This window comes from Salvelinus sp. IW2-2015, linkage group LG4q.2, assembly GCF_002910315.2.
Source record: "Salvelinus sp. IW2-2015 linkage group LG4q.2, ASM291031v2, whole genome shotgun sequence".
Lineage (NCBI taxonomy): Eukaryota > Metazoa > Chordata > Actinopteri > Salmoniformes > Salmonidae > Salvelinus > Salvelinus sp. IW2-2015.
Window position 1 is genome coordinate 24,227,871 of NC_036843.1, and position 18,789 is coordinate 24,246,659.

An 18,789-nucleotide genomic window follows, 5' to 3' on the forward strand; every position below is an offset into this window, starting at 1 on the left:
GTGTGAAAAGAAGGCTACAGTAACGCATGCGCAAGATCACTTTCCTCCACTTGTGGAAACAGGATATGCGCTTCGTCGACACCATCTAAAGGAATTTCAGAAATTGCAAAGATCAGGTACAGATAACCCAAAGGAGGAGTCCAAGGAGGGTTTTCTATTTGAGAAGCTTAGCAGTAAGTAGCTGTCATTCAGAAGACAACCGTCTTTCAGTTTGTGTTCATCAGTCAAATTATCATATGACGGGGAGTTTTATGCGACTGAGTTGTGTTGAAGAGGAACTAGACTGCTAGCTTCCACTGCTAGCGTAGTGGCCCCTTGTGCTAGCCAACAGTACACAAAACTTTACAGGAATAACTTTTTATTTACTTCAGGCGAAATAAATAAGTTAGCCCAGTRCGAGTAAACTTTGTTAACAATGTTTTCAAGGTATTGGAACTCAGGTATGTATTACAGGTTACTCTCAAAATAACTTTTCCACCAATTTTAGTTTAACTTCGCCAGCTATCTAGGCTAGCTGAAACTCATTGGTTGGGTGTTGTTAGTCTGTCAGCGATAACCTTGCTCGCTCTTGTTACAATACAACTAGCTAGCTACTGAACTTGTAAACTTCTTGCCAACTGACGTCCAGCATATCCAGCTAGGTAGCTAACTCATACAATAACAATGTCAGCACAGCCACATATTAAGGGTTATTTATTTAAGTAGTAAGGCACGAAGGGGTGTGGTATTGAAGTGATAATGCCCTCGAAGCCGGTGTTTTGTAGGATATTGGCACGGGTGTTAGGCCCGAGACGAAGTCGAGGCCTGGCAAACTTTGCCAACATATCCTCCAAACACCGGCTTCGAGGGCGTTATCACGTTTATACAACGGGTTACCAACATAGTGTAATGAAACAGCAGGGAGCAGGTCTCGAAGCAGGTCCGGCGCGCTATCGACTGTGCCGCAAAAGCATGCTCGAACGGCAGAGTCGATTTCCGCGCTTATAAACCCAGGGTCGTTACACTATACATATAATGATTGCCATTTTCATTAACGTTATTTTGGGTAATTTATTCATACTATTTCATCCTACCACAAGATGTAGTCCCGACATAAATATAGGGTTGCTACCCACTCTGACTGGTGGTTCGTTCTATTGGTTCGGTTGCCAGAGACGCGACCCAGTCGTTGTTTAATCTGGTGTAATAGTGTACTATATTTGGATACATCCATGACAATGAGCTAATGAGGCGATATTTCGCCTGGCATAGAACATGTGCGCTCTCATCAGGACACTGTTGTTAAGAGGAGCTATCCAACAACACAGCTAACACAATCACTTCAAGCTGGAAGACTGCAAACTAGCTGCACTTTGTTTCGACTTGGCCATTTTTCGATTTACATTTTTTTGTATATGTCCATAAATGATGCCAGTTGATTCATGATTTCGACTGGTTGAGAAACGCTGTCTGTCTCATCCAGACTCCTTCCTGACTGTAAATTACTATGGGACAACTGGAATTTGAAAATTGAAACAGTGTTGCAAATGTCGGAGAGACTGAAGTTTATACAAACCTAAGCTATTGAAAACTAAATGTTAATCTAAAAGAAATGTAAGATAATGTCTTGATGCTTTTATTAGTGGAGATCAAGTTTAAATTGCTTGGCTGGGCTGATGAGACAGTGATATGGAACAGAATAAATAGGCATTTTAAAGTCATAGATTTAGCCGGTGGTAACTTGTGGAATAAACCACTGGCTGGAAAGCGGTTTTAACCAATCAGCATTCAGGATTAGACCCACCTCGTTGTATAATAAACTCAGCAAAAAAATAGGATCCTGAAAAGGGGACATTTTGTCTTTCAAAGATAATTTGTAAAATTCCAAATAACTTAACAGATCTATATTGTAAAGGGTTTAAACACTGTTTCCCATGCTTGTTCAATGAACCATAAACAGTTAATGAACATGCACCTGTGGAAAGGTCGTTTTGACACTAACAGATTACAGACGGTAGGCAATTAAGGTCACAGTTATGAAAACGTAGGACACTAAAGAGGCCTTTCTACAGCCTCTGAACAACACCAAAAGAAAGATGCCCAGGGTCCCTGCTCATCTGCAAGAACGTGCCTTAGGCATGCTGCAAGGAGGCATGAGGACTGCAGATGTGGTCAGGGCAATAAATTGCTATGTTTGTACTGTGAGACGCCTAAGACAGCGCTACAGGACGGACAGCTGATCGTCCTCGCAGTGGCAGACCACGTGTAACAACACCTGCACAGGATCGGTACGTCCGAACATCACACCTGCGGGACAGGTACAGGATTGCAACAACTGCCCGAGTTACACCAGGAACTCACAATCCCTCCATCAGTGCTCCTATTGTCCGCAATAGACTGAGAGAGGCTGTACTGAGGGCTTGTAGGCCTGTTGTGAGGCAGGTCCTCACCAGACATCACCGGCAACAACATTGCCTATGGGCACAAACCCACTGTCGCTGGACCAGACAGGACTGGCAAAAAGTGCTCTTCACTGACGAGTCGCAGTTTTTTTTTTTTTTTGAGTGCTGCATGCAGGTGGCTAGATGCTCTCCCTGTAGTCTGTTTTTGATCTGTAATAACGGAAATAATAATAAGAGGGGAGAGGGACAAAGAGGATCTACTTTCACATTTTAAATGTTCTTGTTTCATTGCAGAGAAGTCCTCTCACAATTAATGAAATACACTGGTATAGTCAGTGTGATTACTGTTGGCTAAGGCAGGGGTAGAGCTGCCCCCACTCATCAAACTGCGAGGCCAGCTTTGTCATTGTCGTCAGCTGGTCCAACTCCTGAAATGCATGAAAAACAAAAAGATGTATAACATTAAAGAAGAGCCAACAAAGTGGTAAACCGGTTTTAAAAGCCACATTGTGGCCCACTCAAATATAGTTTTGAGACACTGAAAGCAGTAATAGCATTATTTAATTTGGAGTCGTCTGTAATCTATAATACATGTAGGCTTACCTGTACGTGGTACAGAAAGCATAGAGGCCCGCAGCAGTTCATCTCCTCAGCCAACATTGCGCTGMGGTTTCGCTGAAGATTAGCCACGGCCAGGTGCTGGGACAGCCAGCGAACATCCTTTACTTCCAGAAAAAAACTTTTTTTTTGTTGAGATGTAGTAGGTAAACAAGATGAGACCAGAGTAGCCAAGTGAAGAAATGTGATGCATAATCTCACCTTCACTTTTAAGTGCTGAAGCAGTTTTCAAGTCTTCTGTCTTGTTACGGCTTTTGGCAGTGACTATGGAGCTGCCGCAGGTGCTCCTTGAAGGGGTCCATATAGGGGTCGTCGGCTGATGCATCTTTTCAGGCCAGAGCAAGGCGGTGGGCAGCACACACGGGAAGGCATATTTTAGCTGTTCTGGCACATCACTATTAGAGGTCGACCGATTATGKTTTTTTCAACGCTGCCATCGATTTATTGGAGGACCAAAAAAAGCCGATGCCGATTTTTATATATATATATATATACACTGCTCAAAAAAATAAAGGGAACACTTAAACAACACAATGTAACTCCAAGTCAATCACACTTCTGTGATATCAAACTGTCCACTTAGGAAGCAACACTGATTGACAATACATTTCACATGCTGTTGTGCAAATGGAATAGACAACAGGTGGAAATTATAGGCAATTAGCAAGACACCCCCAATAAAGGAGTGGTTCTGCAGGTGGTGACCACAGACCACTTCTCAGTTCCTATGCTTCCTGGCTGATGTTTTGGTCACTTTTGAATGCTGGCGGTGCTTTCACTCTAGTGGTAGCATGAGATGGAGTCTACAACCCACACAAGTGGCTCAGGTAGTGCAGCTCATCCAGGATGGCACATCAATGCGAGCTGTGGCAAGAAGGTTTGCTGTGTCTGGCAGCGTAGTGTCCAGAGCATGGAGGCGCTACCAGGAGACAGGCCAGTACATCAGGAGACGTGGAGGAGTCCGTAGGAGGGCAACAACCCAGCAGCAGGACCGCTACCTCCGCCTTTGTGCAAGGAGGAGCACTGCCAGAGCCCTGCAAAATGACCTCCAGCAGGCCACAAATGTGCATCACCGGTTTGGCGAAGTAGGCTGTGATTCGATGATAAATAAACAGGCACCGCATTGATTATATGCAACGCAGGACCAGCTAGTTAACTACACATGGTTCATATTACTAGGTTAACTAGTGATTATGTGAAGATTGTTTTATGTGAAGATTATATATATATATATATATATATATTTTTTTTTTTATAAGATAAGTTTAATGCTAGCTAGCAACTTACCTTGGCTCGTTGCTGCAGTCGCGTAACAGGTGGTCAGCCTGCCATGCAGTCTCCTCGTGGAGTGCAATGTGTTTGGCCATAATCGGCGTCCAAACATGTCAATGACAGATTTCTTATGAAAACTTGAAATCGCTCCTAATTAATCGGCCAACTTCTAATCACAATTGTGTCCAGTTTGAAGATGAAGAAAATAATTTGTATCACCAGACATACTGTATATAAAAAAAATAAATGTAAATGTTCATTCTAAAACTTTGTCCATACCAGTCATCACTGCAACCCTATCAGTGCCCAGGCCGTACAATTTCTCTGTTGGTATCTTTTTGATGTGCAGCACCTCCTTGATGGCCACAATGACGGTGTCTGCCTTCCCATCAGGGACTGACACCAGGAACTGGTTGTAAAGGTGTTGTCCCTCTTGATCCATGTATCTGGAAAACACAAAAATCCATACACAATTTCATTATCAAATTGTATTTGTCACATGCGCCGAATACAACAGTAGTAGACCTTACAGGGAAATGCTTACTTACAAGCCCTTAACCAACAATGCAGTTTTAAGAAAAATACCCCCCCCCCCAAATAATTAAAGAGCAGCAGTAAAATAACAATAGCGAGGCTATATACAGGCTGACAAGGTAAAACATCTGTCGTTCTGCCCCTGAGCAAGGCAGTTAACCCACTGTTCCCCGGGCGCCGACAACGTGGATGTCGATAAGGCAGCCCCCCTCATCTCTCTGATTGAGGGGTTGGATTAAATGCGGAAAACACATTTCAATTGAATACATTCAGTTCTGAGGACCAATGCTAAATCTTTTCAGTCTCCTGAGGGGGAATAAGTTGTGTGCCCTCTTCACGACTGTCTGGTTTCCTTGGATCATGTTAGTTTGTTGGTGATGTGGACGCCAAGGAACTTGAAGCTTTCAACCTGCTCCACTACAGCCCTGTCGATGAGAATGGGGGCGTGCTCGGTCCTCCTTTTCCTGTAGTCCACAATCATCTCCTTTGTCTTGATCACATGGAGGGTGTTGTCCTTGCACCACACGGTCAGGTCTCTGACCTCGTCCCTATAGGCTCTCGTCGTTGTCAGTGTCAGGCCTACCACTGTTGTCATCGGCAAACTTAATGATGGTGTTGGAGTCGTGCCTGGCTTTGCAGTCGTGAGTGAACAGGGAGTACAGGAGTGGACTGACCACACACCCCTGTTGAGGATCAGCGTGGCGGATGTGTTGTTCCCAACCCTTACCATCTGGGGGTGGTCCGTCAGGAAGTCCAGGATCCAGTTGCCGAGGGAGGTGTTTAGTCCCAGGGTTCTAAGCTTAGTGATGCGCTTTGAGGGCACTATGGTGTTGAACGCTGCGCTGTAGTCAATGAACAGCATTCTCACATAGGTGTTCCTATTGTCCAGGTGGGAAAAGGCAATGTTGAGTGCGATTGAGATTGCATTATCAGTGGATCTGTTGGGGCGGTATGCGAATTGGAATGTCTATGGTTTCTGGGATAATGGTGTTGATGTGAGCCATGACCAGCTTTTCAAAGCACTTCATGGCTACTGACATGAGTGCTACAGGGAGGTAGGCATTTAGGCAGGTTACCTTTGCTTTCCTGGGCACAGGGACTATGGTCATCTGCTAAAAACGTCAGTGGAGACACTTGCCTGTTGGTCCATACTTCCTCTGAGCACACGTCCTGGTAGTCCGTCTGGCCCTGCGGCCTTGTGAATGTTGACCTGTTTAAATGTCTTGCTCACATCACGCTCTCTGTAGCTGATCACACAGTTGACCGGAACAGCTGGTGCTCTCATGCATGCTTCAGTGTTGCTTACCTCAACGCGAGCACAAAAGGCATTAGGCCATTTGGTAGGCTCACGTCACTGGGTATCTCCCGGCTGGGTTTCCTTTTTGTAGTCCAAAATAGCTTGCAAACCCTGCCACATCCGACGAGCGTCAGAGCTGGTGTAGTCGGATTAAACCTTAGTCCTATATTGCCTGTTTTGATGGTTCGTCTGTGGGCATAGCAGGATTTCTTATAAGCGTCCAGATTGGTGTCCCGCTCCGTGAAAGCGGCAGCTTTAGCCTTTAGCTTGGTGCGGATGTTGCCTGTAATACATGGCTTCTGGTTGGGACGGTCACTGTGGGTTACGACGTTGTCATTGCACTTATTGATGAAGGTGGTATACTCCTCAATGCCGTTGGATGAATCCCGGAACATATTCTAGTCTGTGCTAGCAAAACAGTCCTGTAGTGTAGCATCCGTGTCATCTGACCACTTCCGTATTTTGCGAGTCACTGGTACATCCTGCTTTAGTTTTTGCTTGTAAGCTGGAATCGGGAGGATAGAATTATGGTAATTTGCCAAATGGTGGGTGAGAGAGAGCTTTGTGTGCGTCTCTGTGTGTGGAGTAAAGGTGGTCTAGAGTTTATTTTTTGTTGTTGTAGTCCCCCCCCCCCCCCCCCCCCCCCCCCCTCTGGTTGCACATGTGGACATGCTGGTAGAAATGAGGTAAAACGGATTTGCCTGCATTAAAGTCCCCGGCCACTAGGAGCGCCGCTTTTGGAGGAGCATTTTCTTGTTTGCTTATGGTTATGATTCAGGTACTGTACTTGTCAACCGAGCCCTAGGTCCTGAACTTCAACCTGACCCTTGATAGGCCTAGGCTACATCTATGCTATGGCTGTTAGTACAAACAGTCAGTCCACCTCTGGTACAATGTTATGTTGATAACTGACTTTGCTTTCTTGTTTTAAAGTTTCTATTGAATGAAAGTCAAGTAGGCTTGTGTGTTAGGGCTATCTTGAGTTCAGATTGCCACTTGTTTCAAAGCTTTCCATGCAATTGTACATTCATTGGTAGAGWAGTTTTCACTTAGTCAAACAGCTTGTAATAAAAACATGTTTGTTGCRGCAGTCTTCCATGGAAGAGCTCATCAGCATTTCACACATCAACCTTGAACAGAACATATTTCTTAAATGTACTCCATGTAGAGGTCAACTAGTGCTGAGCGATTAACCGAAATGCCAGTTTTTGTTTTTGATAATACTAATTGACAGACCTCAGTTCAATTATACTGAACAAAAATATAAACGCAACATGTAAAGTGTTGGTCCCATGTTTCATGAGCTGAAACAAAAGATCCCAGAACTTTTCCTTACACACATTATTTCTCAACAAAACAAATTACATCCCTGTTAGTGAGCATTTCTCCTTTGCCAAGATAATCCATCCACCCGGCAGGCGTGGCATATCAAGAASCAGATTAAACAGCATTCTGTCTGTTTTTAAAGCCCCTTTGTGGGTTTGGCTCCCCAGTGGGTAGGCCAAGTTGCCAAGTGGCTGGGCCTATATCTTCCCAGGACCACCCATGGCTGCAGCSCTTCCCAGTCATGTGTAATCCATAGATTAGGACCTAATACATTTCTTTCAATTGAATGTACAATTCATATAAGGACATCAATCTTTAAAATTGTTGCATTTTATATTTTGTTTAGTATACTTTGAACTACTAAAATAGTGACTTTTGTCAGACAGCATAGGCAGCAGCTCTATAGAGATGATTACTTGAAATAAAATAATTTAATCAAATTAAACAATATACACAACTGAAATATTCAATACTGTGAGTTTATTGCGATAYGATGTTCCAAACGTATTGCTCACCATATGTCTACTGCAGAGGGACTAGAGAGAGACATGAGAAAATGACTTTTGATCAGTGTGGAAATAAKTGTTGAAAACAAATTGTCTCCTTGTTTAAAAAGGAGATGGAGAACAAGYTATGAAGGAAAAATACTGGAGTTTTGGTGCAGGTAAAGCCAACTGGAGAAATAATATTAATATTGCGACTTTGACAACTATATACCGTAAAAAATAATATCCCGATTTATGTAGCCTAACTGTATAATTGTTTGCCACCATCACTACATTCTAAGCCGTATGCTAGTTTAGATATTGGACACACTGAAACGTGTCTAAAAACACTCTGTCATGGTAGAGAATCTGGTGCAGCTTGTCCACACCAAGCGTTTCATCATTCAGTGCTGTGTGTTCCTGACTGGCATGTTAAYGATGTTTCAAACACATCCTCATTTCTCTATCAGCCTCTCCTTATCACCAGCCTCCTCATTGTAAGCGTGCTGTCTGCTTAATGACACCAAGCCATAATGGTACTGACAAGGAACTAGCCTACTGCTGTCTGTAGGCACAGAAAGATGCTGCTCATTTGTCTATCTGTCGGTCAACTTTTTTTATTTCCTTTTCCACACAACATTCAAACCCCAAAGACCCCTCTGGGCTGCCAGGAAAGCAATCTTTTTTCCCCTTTGTTGAGACCAAAGTTTAACCATTGTTTTTTGTAAAGTTACATAGTATGTTGATTCTGTCTGCAAAGTTCAATGGTACCTTTCAGACATGCTCAAATGGATATCTGTGTTCTTGAAACATTAACTTATGAACCCTTCTCTCTCTGTCCCTCTATCTGGCCACCCCTCTCCCCCAGGCCTCAGAGTGTAGAGCTTGGTGTGACAGGACGAGCCTCCAACTTCGACAGCAGTAAAATGGCGGATATGTCAGCGGAAGAGATCACCATGAGGGCCAACCAAGTGACCGATGAGGTACAGCTGCCACCCGTATCCATGGAGACACTATAGGAATGCTGGGAATGGGGGTAGTGTTATGMGGCAGTATTAGCTTAGCTCCTGTGTCAACTCCTATAGAGAAGCAGTAACACATCGACGGGGGAAAAACTCTTACTCTTTGCTGACTGAGCACACCTAAGCTACATCTAAGAAACTAATTTATTCAGATCTAAGTTAGTGTTCTGTTAATAGTAATAGTGTGGTCCTCTGCCATTTTGATTTATCTTTATCTCTTACCTACCTGTTTGTCTGTCTCTCTCTCTCTCTCCTTGCTGCCTGACTGACCGACTGATACCTATGTACTGGGTTTAGTCCAACATGGCATGGGATAAACTGTCATAGTAACCTGCTTAATGTACAACACACCAGGGTTCTCCCCAAATAATCTGAGRGGCACTGTGCCACCTTGTGGCTTGTCGTTCTGTGTGAGAAATATTCCAAACAGACTCTGGGACAGTTGTAGGGTGATAGAACCCAAATTCATACGACTGTACATAAAAAATTAATGAGGCTGATGCAACCGATGAGAACGTTTAACTTAAAATATTGATAKACTTCCTAGAACTGTTCGCCCAGCCAAACTGAGCAATTGGTGGAGAAGGSCCTTGRTCAGGAAGGTGACCAAAAACCYGATGGTCACTCTGACAGAGCTCTAGAGTTCCTCTGTGGAGATGGGAGAACCTTTCAGAAGGACAACCATCTCTGCAGCAMTCCACMAATCAGGCCTTWATGGTAGAGTGGYCAGACCGAAGCCACTCTTCAGTAAAAGGCACATGACAGCCCGCTTGAAGTTTGCCAAAAGGCACCTAAAGGACTCTCAGACCATGAGAAACAAGATTATCTGGTCTGATGAAACCAAGATTGAACTCTTTGGCCTGAATGCCAAGCGTCACATCTGGAGGAAAACGGGCACCATGCCTACAGTGAAGCATGGTGGTGGCAGCATCATGCTCTGGGGAGACTAGTCAGGATTGAGAAGATGAACGGAGCAAAGTACAGAGATCCTTGATGAAAGCCTGCTCCAGAGCGCTCAGGACCTCAGACTGGGGCTAAGGTTCACCTTCCAACAGGACAACGACCCTAAGCACACAGCCAAGACAACGTAAGAGTGGCTCCAAGACAAGTCTYAATGTCCTTGAGTGGCCCGGACTTGAACCCGATCAAACATCTCTTGAGAGACATGAAAATAGCTGTGCAGCGACGCTCCCCATCCAACCTGACAGAGCTTGAGAGAATCTGCAGAGAAGAATGGGAGAAACTCCCCAAATACAGGTGTGCCAAGCTTGTAGCGTCATGCCCAAGTAGGGTCACTGCCAAAGGTGCTTCAACAAAGTACAGCGTAAAGGGTCTGAATAATTCATGTAAAGAAAAAATGTATTTTTTATTTATAACTTTTTACTGTTTTTGCTTTGTCATTATGGGGTATTGGGTGTAGATTGATGATGGGGGTGGGGGTAATTTAATCATTTTAGATTAAGTCTGTAACTTAACAAAATGTGGAAGAAGTCAAGGGGTCAGAATACTTATGAATGCACTGTATATACAGTTGAAGTCGGAAGTTTACATACACTTAGGTTGGAGTCATTAAAACTCGTTTTTCAACTGCTCCACAAATTCTTGTTAACAAACTATAGTTTTGGCAAGTCGTTAGGACATCTACTTTTGCATGACACAAGTAATTTTTCCAACAATTGTTTACAGACAGATTATTTCACTTTATTTTCACAAAATTCCAGAAAATTATGCATTGCTTTAGAAGCTCTGATAGGCTAATTGACAGCATTTGAGTCAATGGAGGTGTACCTGTGGATGTATTTCAAGCCTACCTTCGAACTCAGTGCCTCTTTGCTTGACACATGGGGAAATCAGCAAAGACATCAGAAAAAAAATTGTAGACCTCCACAAGTCTGGTTCATCCTTGGGAGCAATTTCCAAATGACTGAAGGTACCACGTTCATCTGTACAAACAATAGTACGCAAGTATAAACACCATGGACCACACAGCCATCATACCGCTCAGAGGCGTTCTGTCTCCTAGAGATGAACGTACTTTGGTGCGAAAAGTGCAAATCAATCCAGAAGAACAGCAAAGGACCTTGTGAAGATGCTTGAGAAACGGGTACAAAAGTATCTATATCCACAGTAAAACGAGTCCTTTATCGACATAACCTGAAAGGCTGCTCAGCAAGGAAGAAGCCACTGCTCTAAAACCGCCATAAAAAAGCCAGACTACGGTTTGCAACTGCACATGGGGATAAAGATCGTACTTTTTGGAGAAATGTCCTCTGGTCTGATGAAACAAAAATAGAACTGTTTGGCCATAATGACCATCGTTATGTTTGGAGGAAAAAGGAGGCTTTCAATCTGAAGAACACCATCCCAAGCACGGSGGTGGCAGCATCATGTTGTKGGGGTGCTTTGCTGCAGGAGGGACTGGTGCACTTMACAAAATAGATGGCATCATGAGGTAGGAAAATGTTGGATATTTTGAAGCAACATCTCAAGACATCAGTCAGGAAGTTAAAGCTGGTCGCCAAATGGGTCTTCCAAATGGACAATGACCCCAAGCATACTTTCAAAGTTGTGGCAAAAAGACTTAAGGACAACGTGTTATTGAAGAGTAACATCAACTGTTAACAGTACCATATTCCTAGCATGCGATGATTCAATTGCTGTTTGTTTTGGTTGTTATTTTTGTTTTTCGAATCAACTTAATGGTCTATTTTGGTTAATGGCCTTGGTGCCCTGGCGGATTGGGCATCTCTTGGAGCCCAAATGGCCTTGCACCTAAAATCATGAAATTCCAGACCTGGTGACACACTCACTGTGAATTACTCTTGCCTGGCTCTCATGGTCCCTGTTCGGTTGACCATTTGAAAAATTGTATTACTAGTGTAATTCTAGGAAAAGCGGTGGAAAATATTAATTCAATTAATGAATTTTCACTTAAATAAAAAAGCAAACAGTGATTATCATTTAAGGCTCTAGATTTGAGGAAAAGTCAGTTACAGGTGTTAAACCCAAACGGGTGCACAGCGCCCCCCTCTGGGACACCCCCTCAATAATCAGAACCACCTTAAAAGATCCTTAGAGGAACCCTACACACACACAGAGAGATCTCGATATGAATGGTTCAGACACGAAGCAGGCTTAGAATTGTGTCAGAGGGGGTTAATCATGTTCAACTCTATGTTGAGGTGATATGGTATAACAGTTCATGCTGATTTAAGTCGTCATGTCCCAAATAATAATTTCCCCCTCTAACTTCTCTGCTGTAGGCTACGCCTTTCACAGTCATGTTATTAATAGGGCGTCTCACCTGACTCGCCTGCACTGACTGCATTCCATCATAACGTTGTCATGTGACCTGGTGCTGCTGTTGTGTGGGACTGTGCTGCTGCTGTGTGGGAGATGGTTAATCTACCTGACCAGGCACAGTTCAGCCATATGTCAACTACTTAAGATCTGAGTCTCTGTGGGCCTGTTAAATAGAGAACCATGTGTCGGGCTCWCCGAACAGGTTTTAAAATTAGGACAATTCACGATAGGCTTTGTGCCTGTCCTGGGAATTGAGTACTACCCAAGAAGCCTTTCATATTACCTAGGCTCTAGTCTAGAGCCTTTTTTCCTGTATGTCTGTACCCCTGAAAGACTCAATCAAAACAAGGACTCTGTAAGGTGTCTATCATTTGTCTGTTCAGCTGTCATGTTCTACAGGCTACACTATTGCGCTATCAATCAAATGTATTTTATAAAGCCCTTTTTTACATCAACAGTTGTCACAAAGTTCTTAACACAGCCTGCAAACAATGCAGATGTAGAAGCACAGTGGTTAGGGAAAAACTCTAGAAAAGCAGGAACCTAGGAAGCAGCCTAGAGAGGAAGCAGCCTAGAGAGGAAGCAGCCTAGAGAGGAAGCAGCCTAGAGAGGAAGCAGCCTAGAGAGGAACCAGGCAGTGCTCTTCTGGCTGAGCCTATTACCTACCGGTACCTTACAATAAGACCTTATTGTGTGTGTTTTGTCCTCTACAGTCCTTGGATTGCACCAGGCGGATGCTACAGATGGCCGAGGAGGTGAGACAAACGTTATTGCTCTGACAGTCTAGCCCAACACAAGCCCTTTGTCATTACATACAGAAGAAGTACACTGAACAGAAATATTATAAAAATGTCAAAGATTTCACGGAGTTACTTCATGTAAGGAAATCAGTCAATTTAAATTAATTAATTAAGCCCTAAGCTATGGATTTCACATGACTGGGAATACAAATGCATGAAAGGTAGGGGCGTGGATCAGAACCAGTCAGTATCTGGTCTGCAGCGGGATCAAGCTGTTGAAAGGGGCCTGTGGAATGTTGTCCCRCTCTTCAATGGCTGTACGACGATCCAGCACATCCCAAACATACTCAATGGGTGACATGTCTGGTGAGTATGCATACCATGGAAGAACTGCCACATTTTCAGCTTCCAGGAATTGTGTACAGATCCTTGCGATATGGAGCCATGCATTTTCATTCTGGAACATGAGGTGATGGTGGCGGAGGAACGGCACAACACTGGGCCTCGTCACGGTATCTCTGTGCATTCAAATTGCTGTCGATAAAATGCAATTGTTTGTTGTCCGTAGCTTATGCCTGCCCATACATTGCCCCATGGTGGCGGTGGGGTTCTCTGTTCACAACGTTGACATCAGCAAACCGCTCACCCAAACTACGCCATGCACGCTGTCTGTCATCTGTCCGGTACAGTTGAAACCGGGATTCATCCATGAAGAGCACACTTCTCCAGCGTGCCAGTGGCCATTGAAGTTGAGTCTTTGTCCCCTGTGAAGTTGGTTACGACACCAAACTGCATTCAGGTCAAGACCCTGGTGAGGATGACGAGCACGCAGATGAGCTTCTCTGAGATGGTTTCTGACAGTTTGTGCAGAAATTCTTGGGTTGTGCAAACCCACAGTTTCATCAGCTGTCTGGGTGGCTGGTCTCAGATGATCCCGCAGGTGAAGAAGCCGGATGTGGAGTTCCTGGGCTGGCATGGTTACACGTGGTTGTGAGGCTGGTTGGACGTACAAGGCAAATTCTCTAAAATGAGGGTGGTGGTGGCTTATGGTAGAGAAATTCACTGGCAACAGCTCTGGTGGACATTCCTGCAGTCAGCATGCCAATTTGCACRCTCCCYCAACTTGRGATTTSTGGCATTGTGGTKKGAGACAACYGCACATTTTWGTGGCCTTTTCTTGTCCCCAGCACAAGGTGCACCTGTGTAATGATCATGCTGTTCAATCAGCTTCTTGATATGCCTGTCAGGTGAATGGATTATCTTGGCAAAGGAGAAATCCTCACTAACAGGGATATAAACAAATTTATGCACAACATTTTTGAGAAGTGTTTTTTGTGTGTATGGAAAAGGTCTGGGATGTTTTATTTCAGCTCATGGGACCAACACTTTACATGTTGCGTTTTATATTTTTCTTCAGCATATTTCTGTGTTGCTGAAGTTAGCTGAACTGTGGTCTTTGAATTCCTAATGTGGTGCTTGTCCTGTGTTCAGACCAGGGAGACTGGTGTCAACACCATCGACATGCTGGACCAACAGGGGGGTGAGTCTGAGTTCACTACAGAGTACCAGCTCTTAGGAACGCCATCTTTTTTTTCTCCCCGAAGATCTTATTGTTAAAGCCAGTTTTTTAACTTAGGTTAAATTAATGAATTAATATGGTTTTAGTGTTTCATTTCCCTGACATGTGTCTTTGCTGTTTTGTCCTGGTTGCATGACAGAGCAACTGAGACGTACAGAGGAGGGTATGGACCAGATCAACCAGGACATGAGGAAGGCTGAGAAGAACCTGACTGACCTGTCCAAGTGCTGTGGCCTCTGTGTCTGCCCCTGTGACAGGTACTGGACACCCCTCTTACCACCAAACTATAACACAAGCGTAGCACATCAGTTTCTTTCTCTCTCACTTCTGGAAATGAGTCATGTGACACTGTGCTGTTCTTGTAATGTTGATTCTGTTTCTTAGCATGTTTACATTTCTAACTTGTAAAGAACAAGATGGCCCCGCGCTCTGTTTATGCTTCCAATTTACCGYTTTAGTGACAACCTTTTTCTATCCCAAACAAATCATGAGGTCAAAAAGACGTGCTCACATCCCAAAATATACACATTTCACCTCACATGRCCATTACACACATGGTGGGTGTGGAAACAATTCAATTCACTTTGGCGCGCAGTCAATCATAATCCATCACGGAGGTGTGTGTGGTCATTAAGATTATATACATACAGATGGATCCGAGTTAACCTAGGCAACAGTAAAAAAATATTATGTTGGAATATTGACCATTACTTGCAGGTGGCACTAGATAGAATTATAGTGACCTATTTCAAAAACAACATTTACATTTACATTTAAGTCATTTAGCAGACGCTCTTATCCAGAGCGACTTACAAATTGGGCACATGTACAACTTGTGTATCTAATAATTTAGCAATGATGGGCACATGTAGTAGTACATATATACAGGACCAGTGAAAATGATGGGCACACCTACTCATTCTAGTGTTTATTTTTACTATTTTCTACATTGTAGAATAATAGTGAAGACATCAAACTATGAAATAACACATATGGAGTCATGTAGTAACCAAAAAAGTRTTAAGCAAATCAAAATATATTTRAGATTTTTCAAGGTAGCCACCCTTTGCCTTGATGACAGCTTTGCACACTCTTGGCATYCTCTCAACCAGCATCAACTGGAATGCTTTTACAACAGTCTTGAAGGAGTTCCCACATATACTGAGCACTTGTTGGCTGCGTTTCCTTCACTCTGTGCTCCAACTCATCCCAAACCATCWCAATTGGGTTGAGGACGGGTGATTGTGGAGGCCAGGTCATCTGATGCAGCACTCCATCACTCTCCTTCTTGGTCAAATATCCCTTACACAGCCTGGAGGTGTGTTTGGGTCATTGTCCTGTTAAAAAACAAATGATAGTCCCACTAAGCGCAAACCAGATGGGATGGCGTATCGCTGCAGAATGCTGTGGTAGCCGTGCTGGTTAAGTGTGCCTTGAATTATAAATAAATCACTGACAGTGTCACCAGCAAAGCACCATCACACCACCACCTCCATGCTTCATAGTGGGAACCACACATGCAGAGATCATCCGTTCACCTACTGTGAGTCTAACAAAGACACGGTGGTTGGAACCAAAAATCTCAAATTTGGAATCATCAGACCAAAGGACAGATTTCCACCGGTCTAATGTCCATTGCTTATGTTTCTTGGCCCAAGCAAGTTTCTTCTTATTGGTGTCCTTTAGTAGTGGTTTCTTTGCAGTAGTTCACAGAACCTGATTCACATAGTCTACTCTGAACAGTTGTTGAGATGTGTCTRTTACTTGAACTCTAAAGCATTTATTTGGCCTGCAATTTCTGGGGCTGGTAACTCTAATGAACTTATCCTCTGCAGCAGAGGTAACTCTGGGTCTTCCTTTCCTGTGGCAGTCCTCATGAGAGCCAGTTTTATCATAGCGCTTGATGTTTTTGCGACTGCACTTAAAGAAACATTCAAAAGTTCTTGACATTTTCCTGGATTGACTGAACTTCATGACTTAAAGTAATGAAGTACTGTCGTTTCTCTTTGTTTGTTTGAGCTGTTCTTGCCATAATATGGACTTGGTCTTTTTATCTTCTGTATACCTTGTCACAACACAACTGATTGGCTCAAACGCATTAAAAAAGACTACCTCATGAAGCTGGTTGAGAGAATGTCAAGGTAAAGGGTGGCTACTTTGAAGAATCTCACATATAAAATATTTAGATTTAACACTTTTGGTTGATTTCATGTGTGGCAAGTCAAATCAACGTAACATGTTCATGTAAGAAACTTGGTTCAGACCTTTAAGAGACGGTGTGGACAAACGGTGAAACCAATACAATTCTCTTCTCAGTAATAGTTTATTAGTACCCCCCCCCCCCCTAGGAGTCTTAACATGTYCGATACCAATGTATCTCATAGAGCTGATGTGATGAGCCTCCAGGAAGTGCTCAGCCACAGGGTTTCTGATGAAGRGTCCTAATATTACTCCTGTGTTCTGCTGTCCTTGTTTTTCCTACATAGCATAGACACACAAATACACCCTTATTTTTTTTAGAATGATACCCTTAATCTTAATGGCCTTGCCCGTTATGCGATGATTGTGCATTTGTTTGCTACGTGGCACCGGTAGAACTTCTCTTCCCCTGAAGTTGTCCCCTGATTGACGGACTGACTTGAATGAATGATTTGTTTGATGGACTGATTTGAATGATGGACTGACTAATGATCCGTTGATTGACGGACTGACTTGATTCTCCCTCAGGGTGACGTCCATAGAGCATGACTCTAAGTACAAGCGTACCTGGGGAACAGGTGATGGTAGCAGTACAGGAGAGGGAGGGGGTGGCTCGGTGGTGTCCAGGCAACCCTCAGGCGTCCATAACGGACAAGCCAACCAGCAGCAGCCCATGGGGGGCTCTGGACCCTACATMAAGAGGTGGGTGAAGCCAGTCAACCGTATAATACACACCTAGTTTGTAACTATCAGCTTGATCCAACTTGCTTTTGCTCCCTTTGCCCTTTTTTTAAATGTGTGAAGATCGGTAAGGTGGAGGGAATGTGGTGGAATCTCCACAACATTGCTTCTACTTCTCCAGACCCTTCAGACCTGAAAACACCATAGGGTTAGGGCTATCAAGCAAGTGCAAATAGTCTCATGATTGTGTTTTGACACTGAGAATAGTAGATATGTGCGGTCATGTGGCCCCTTAACTCCCCCAGGATTACCAACGATGCTCGGGAGGATGAGATGGAGGAGAACCTGGATCAGGTGGGCAGCATCATAGGGAACCTGAAGAACATGGCCAGTGACATGGGCGCTGAGCTAGACAAGCAGAACAAACACATCGACCGCATCACAGAAAAGGTGGGTTGTCGTCATGGCTGGGCTGTGTTCTCCATCCATACACTGCCTCACACTCCTTAGGGGTTATGATACCATGTTGTGGGGCTTATACCACCAGTATGCTCTGACGAAGGTCTTTGTGACCAGAAGTTCTGCATATTAAAGGTGCAGAGATTGTTTTCTACAGTTGAGTTTTTCCTCTTCATACACCTCCGCTAGCTTTTTCTGGGGTGTGGTACAGTATATTTGTCTTGTGTACCATGAGGATGCCTAACATAGGGCTGTACTGTCAGACGGCCTTCTGTTTCACTAAGAAAGAGTAATGTAGATATTGATCCACCGCTCACCTGGTGTGTGTGTGTACTGTCTCTCTCCCTCAGGCGGACGTAAACAAAGCACGTATCGATGAAGCCAACCAGCGAGCCAATAAGCTCATCAAGTAGACCTACCTACCTGCTCCTGATTTTGAAATCATCCACCTTGAATCTCTGCCTCAGCTCTCATGTACACACACACACACACACACACACACACACACTCTCTCTCCTTGAGAACAAAGTAAATCAACCAGGACAAAACCCATGAATCAGCACCTACCACACGTGCCTTTTCTGTAATGATGTAAATATGCTCACGCAACTCTCTCTTATTCTACCTTTTTATGACTAGTTCAAAGTCCTTGCCTGGGTCCCTTCCCAAATATGTGACGCAGTGAATCACTTTTCCAGGCGTTGTGAGATCTGTGCCCGTATTCAGAAAGCCTCTGAGTAGGAGGGCTGATGTAAGATGGGTTATATATTCATTCAGGCCCTGATAAGCAGTGGAGGCTGCTGAGAGGAGGACGGCTCATAGTAATGGGATMGTGTCAAACACATGGGTTCAATGTGCTTGATGCCATTCCATCCACTCCATTCCAGCCATTA

The 18,789-nt window shown here is 43.9% G+C and overlaps 1 protein-coding gene across 3 annotated transcripts; it reads left to right on the forward strand.

Moving 5' to 3' along the window:
• Positions 1–41: 41 nt before the first annotated feature.
• On the forward strand, positions 42–18,405 carry LOC111963491 (synaptosomal-associated protein 23). Of its 3 annotated transcripts, none has more exons than XM_023986967.2 (8): positions 42–116; positions 8,782–8,896; positions 12,952–12,993; positions 14,470–14,518; positions 14,697–14,814; positions 17,285–17,458; positions 17,743–17,887; positions 18,247–18,405. In XM_023986967.2, the coding sequence occupies exons 2-8, from the start codon at positions 8,840–8,842 to the stop codon at positions 18,307–18,309; spliced, it is 648 nt and encodes a 215-aa protein (XP_023842735.1). In that variant the 5' UTR covers positions 42–116; positions 8,782–8,839; the 3' UTR covers positions 18,310–18,405. The 3 variants fall into 3 exon arrangements, with proteins under 3 accessions (XP_023842735.1, XP_023842734.1, XP_023842736.1); XM_023986966.2 differs by having other exon boundaries at positions 49–173; XM_023986968.2 differs by lacking the exon at positions 42–116 and adding an exon at positions 369–440.
• The last annotated feature ends 384 nt before the right edge of the window (positions 18,406–18,789 follow it).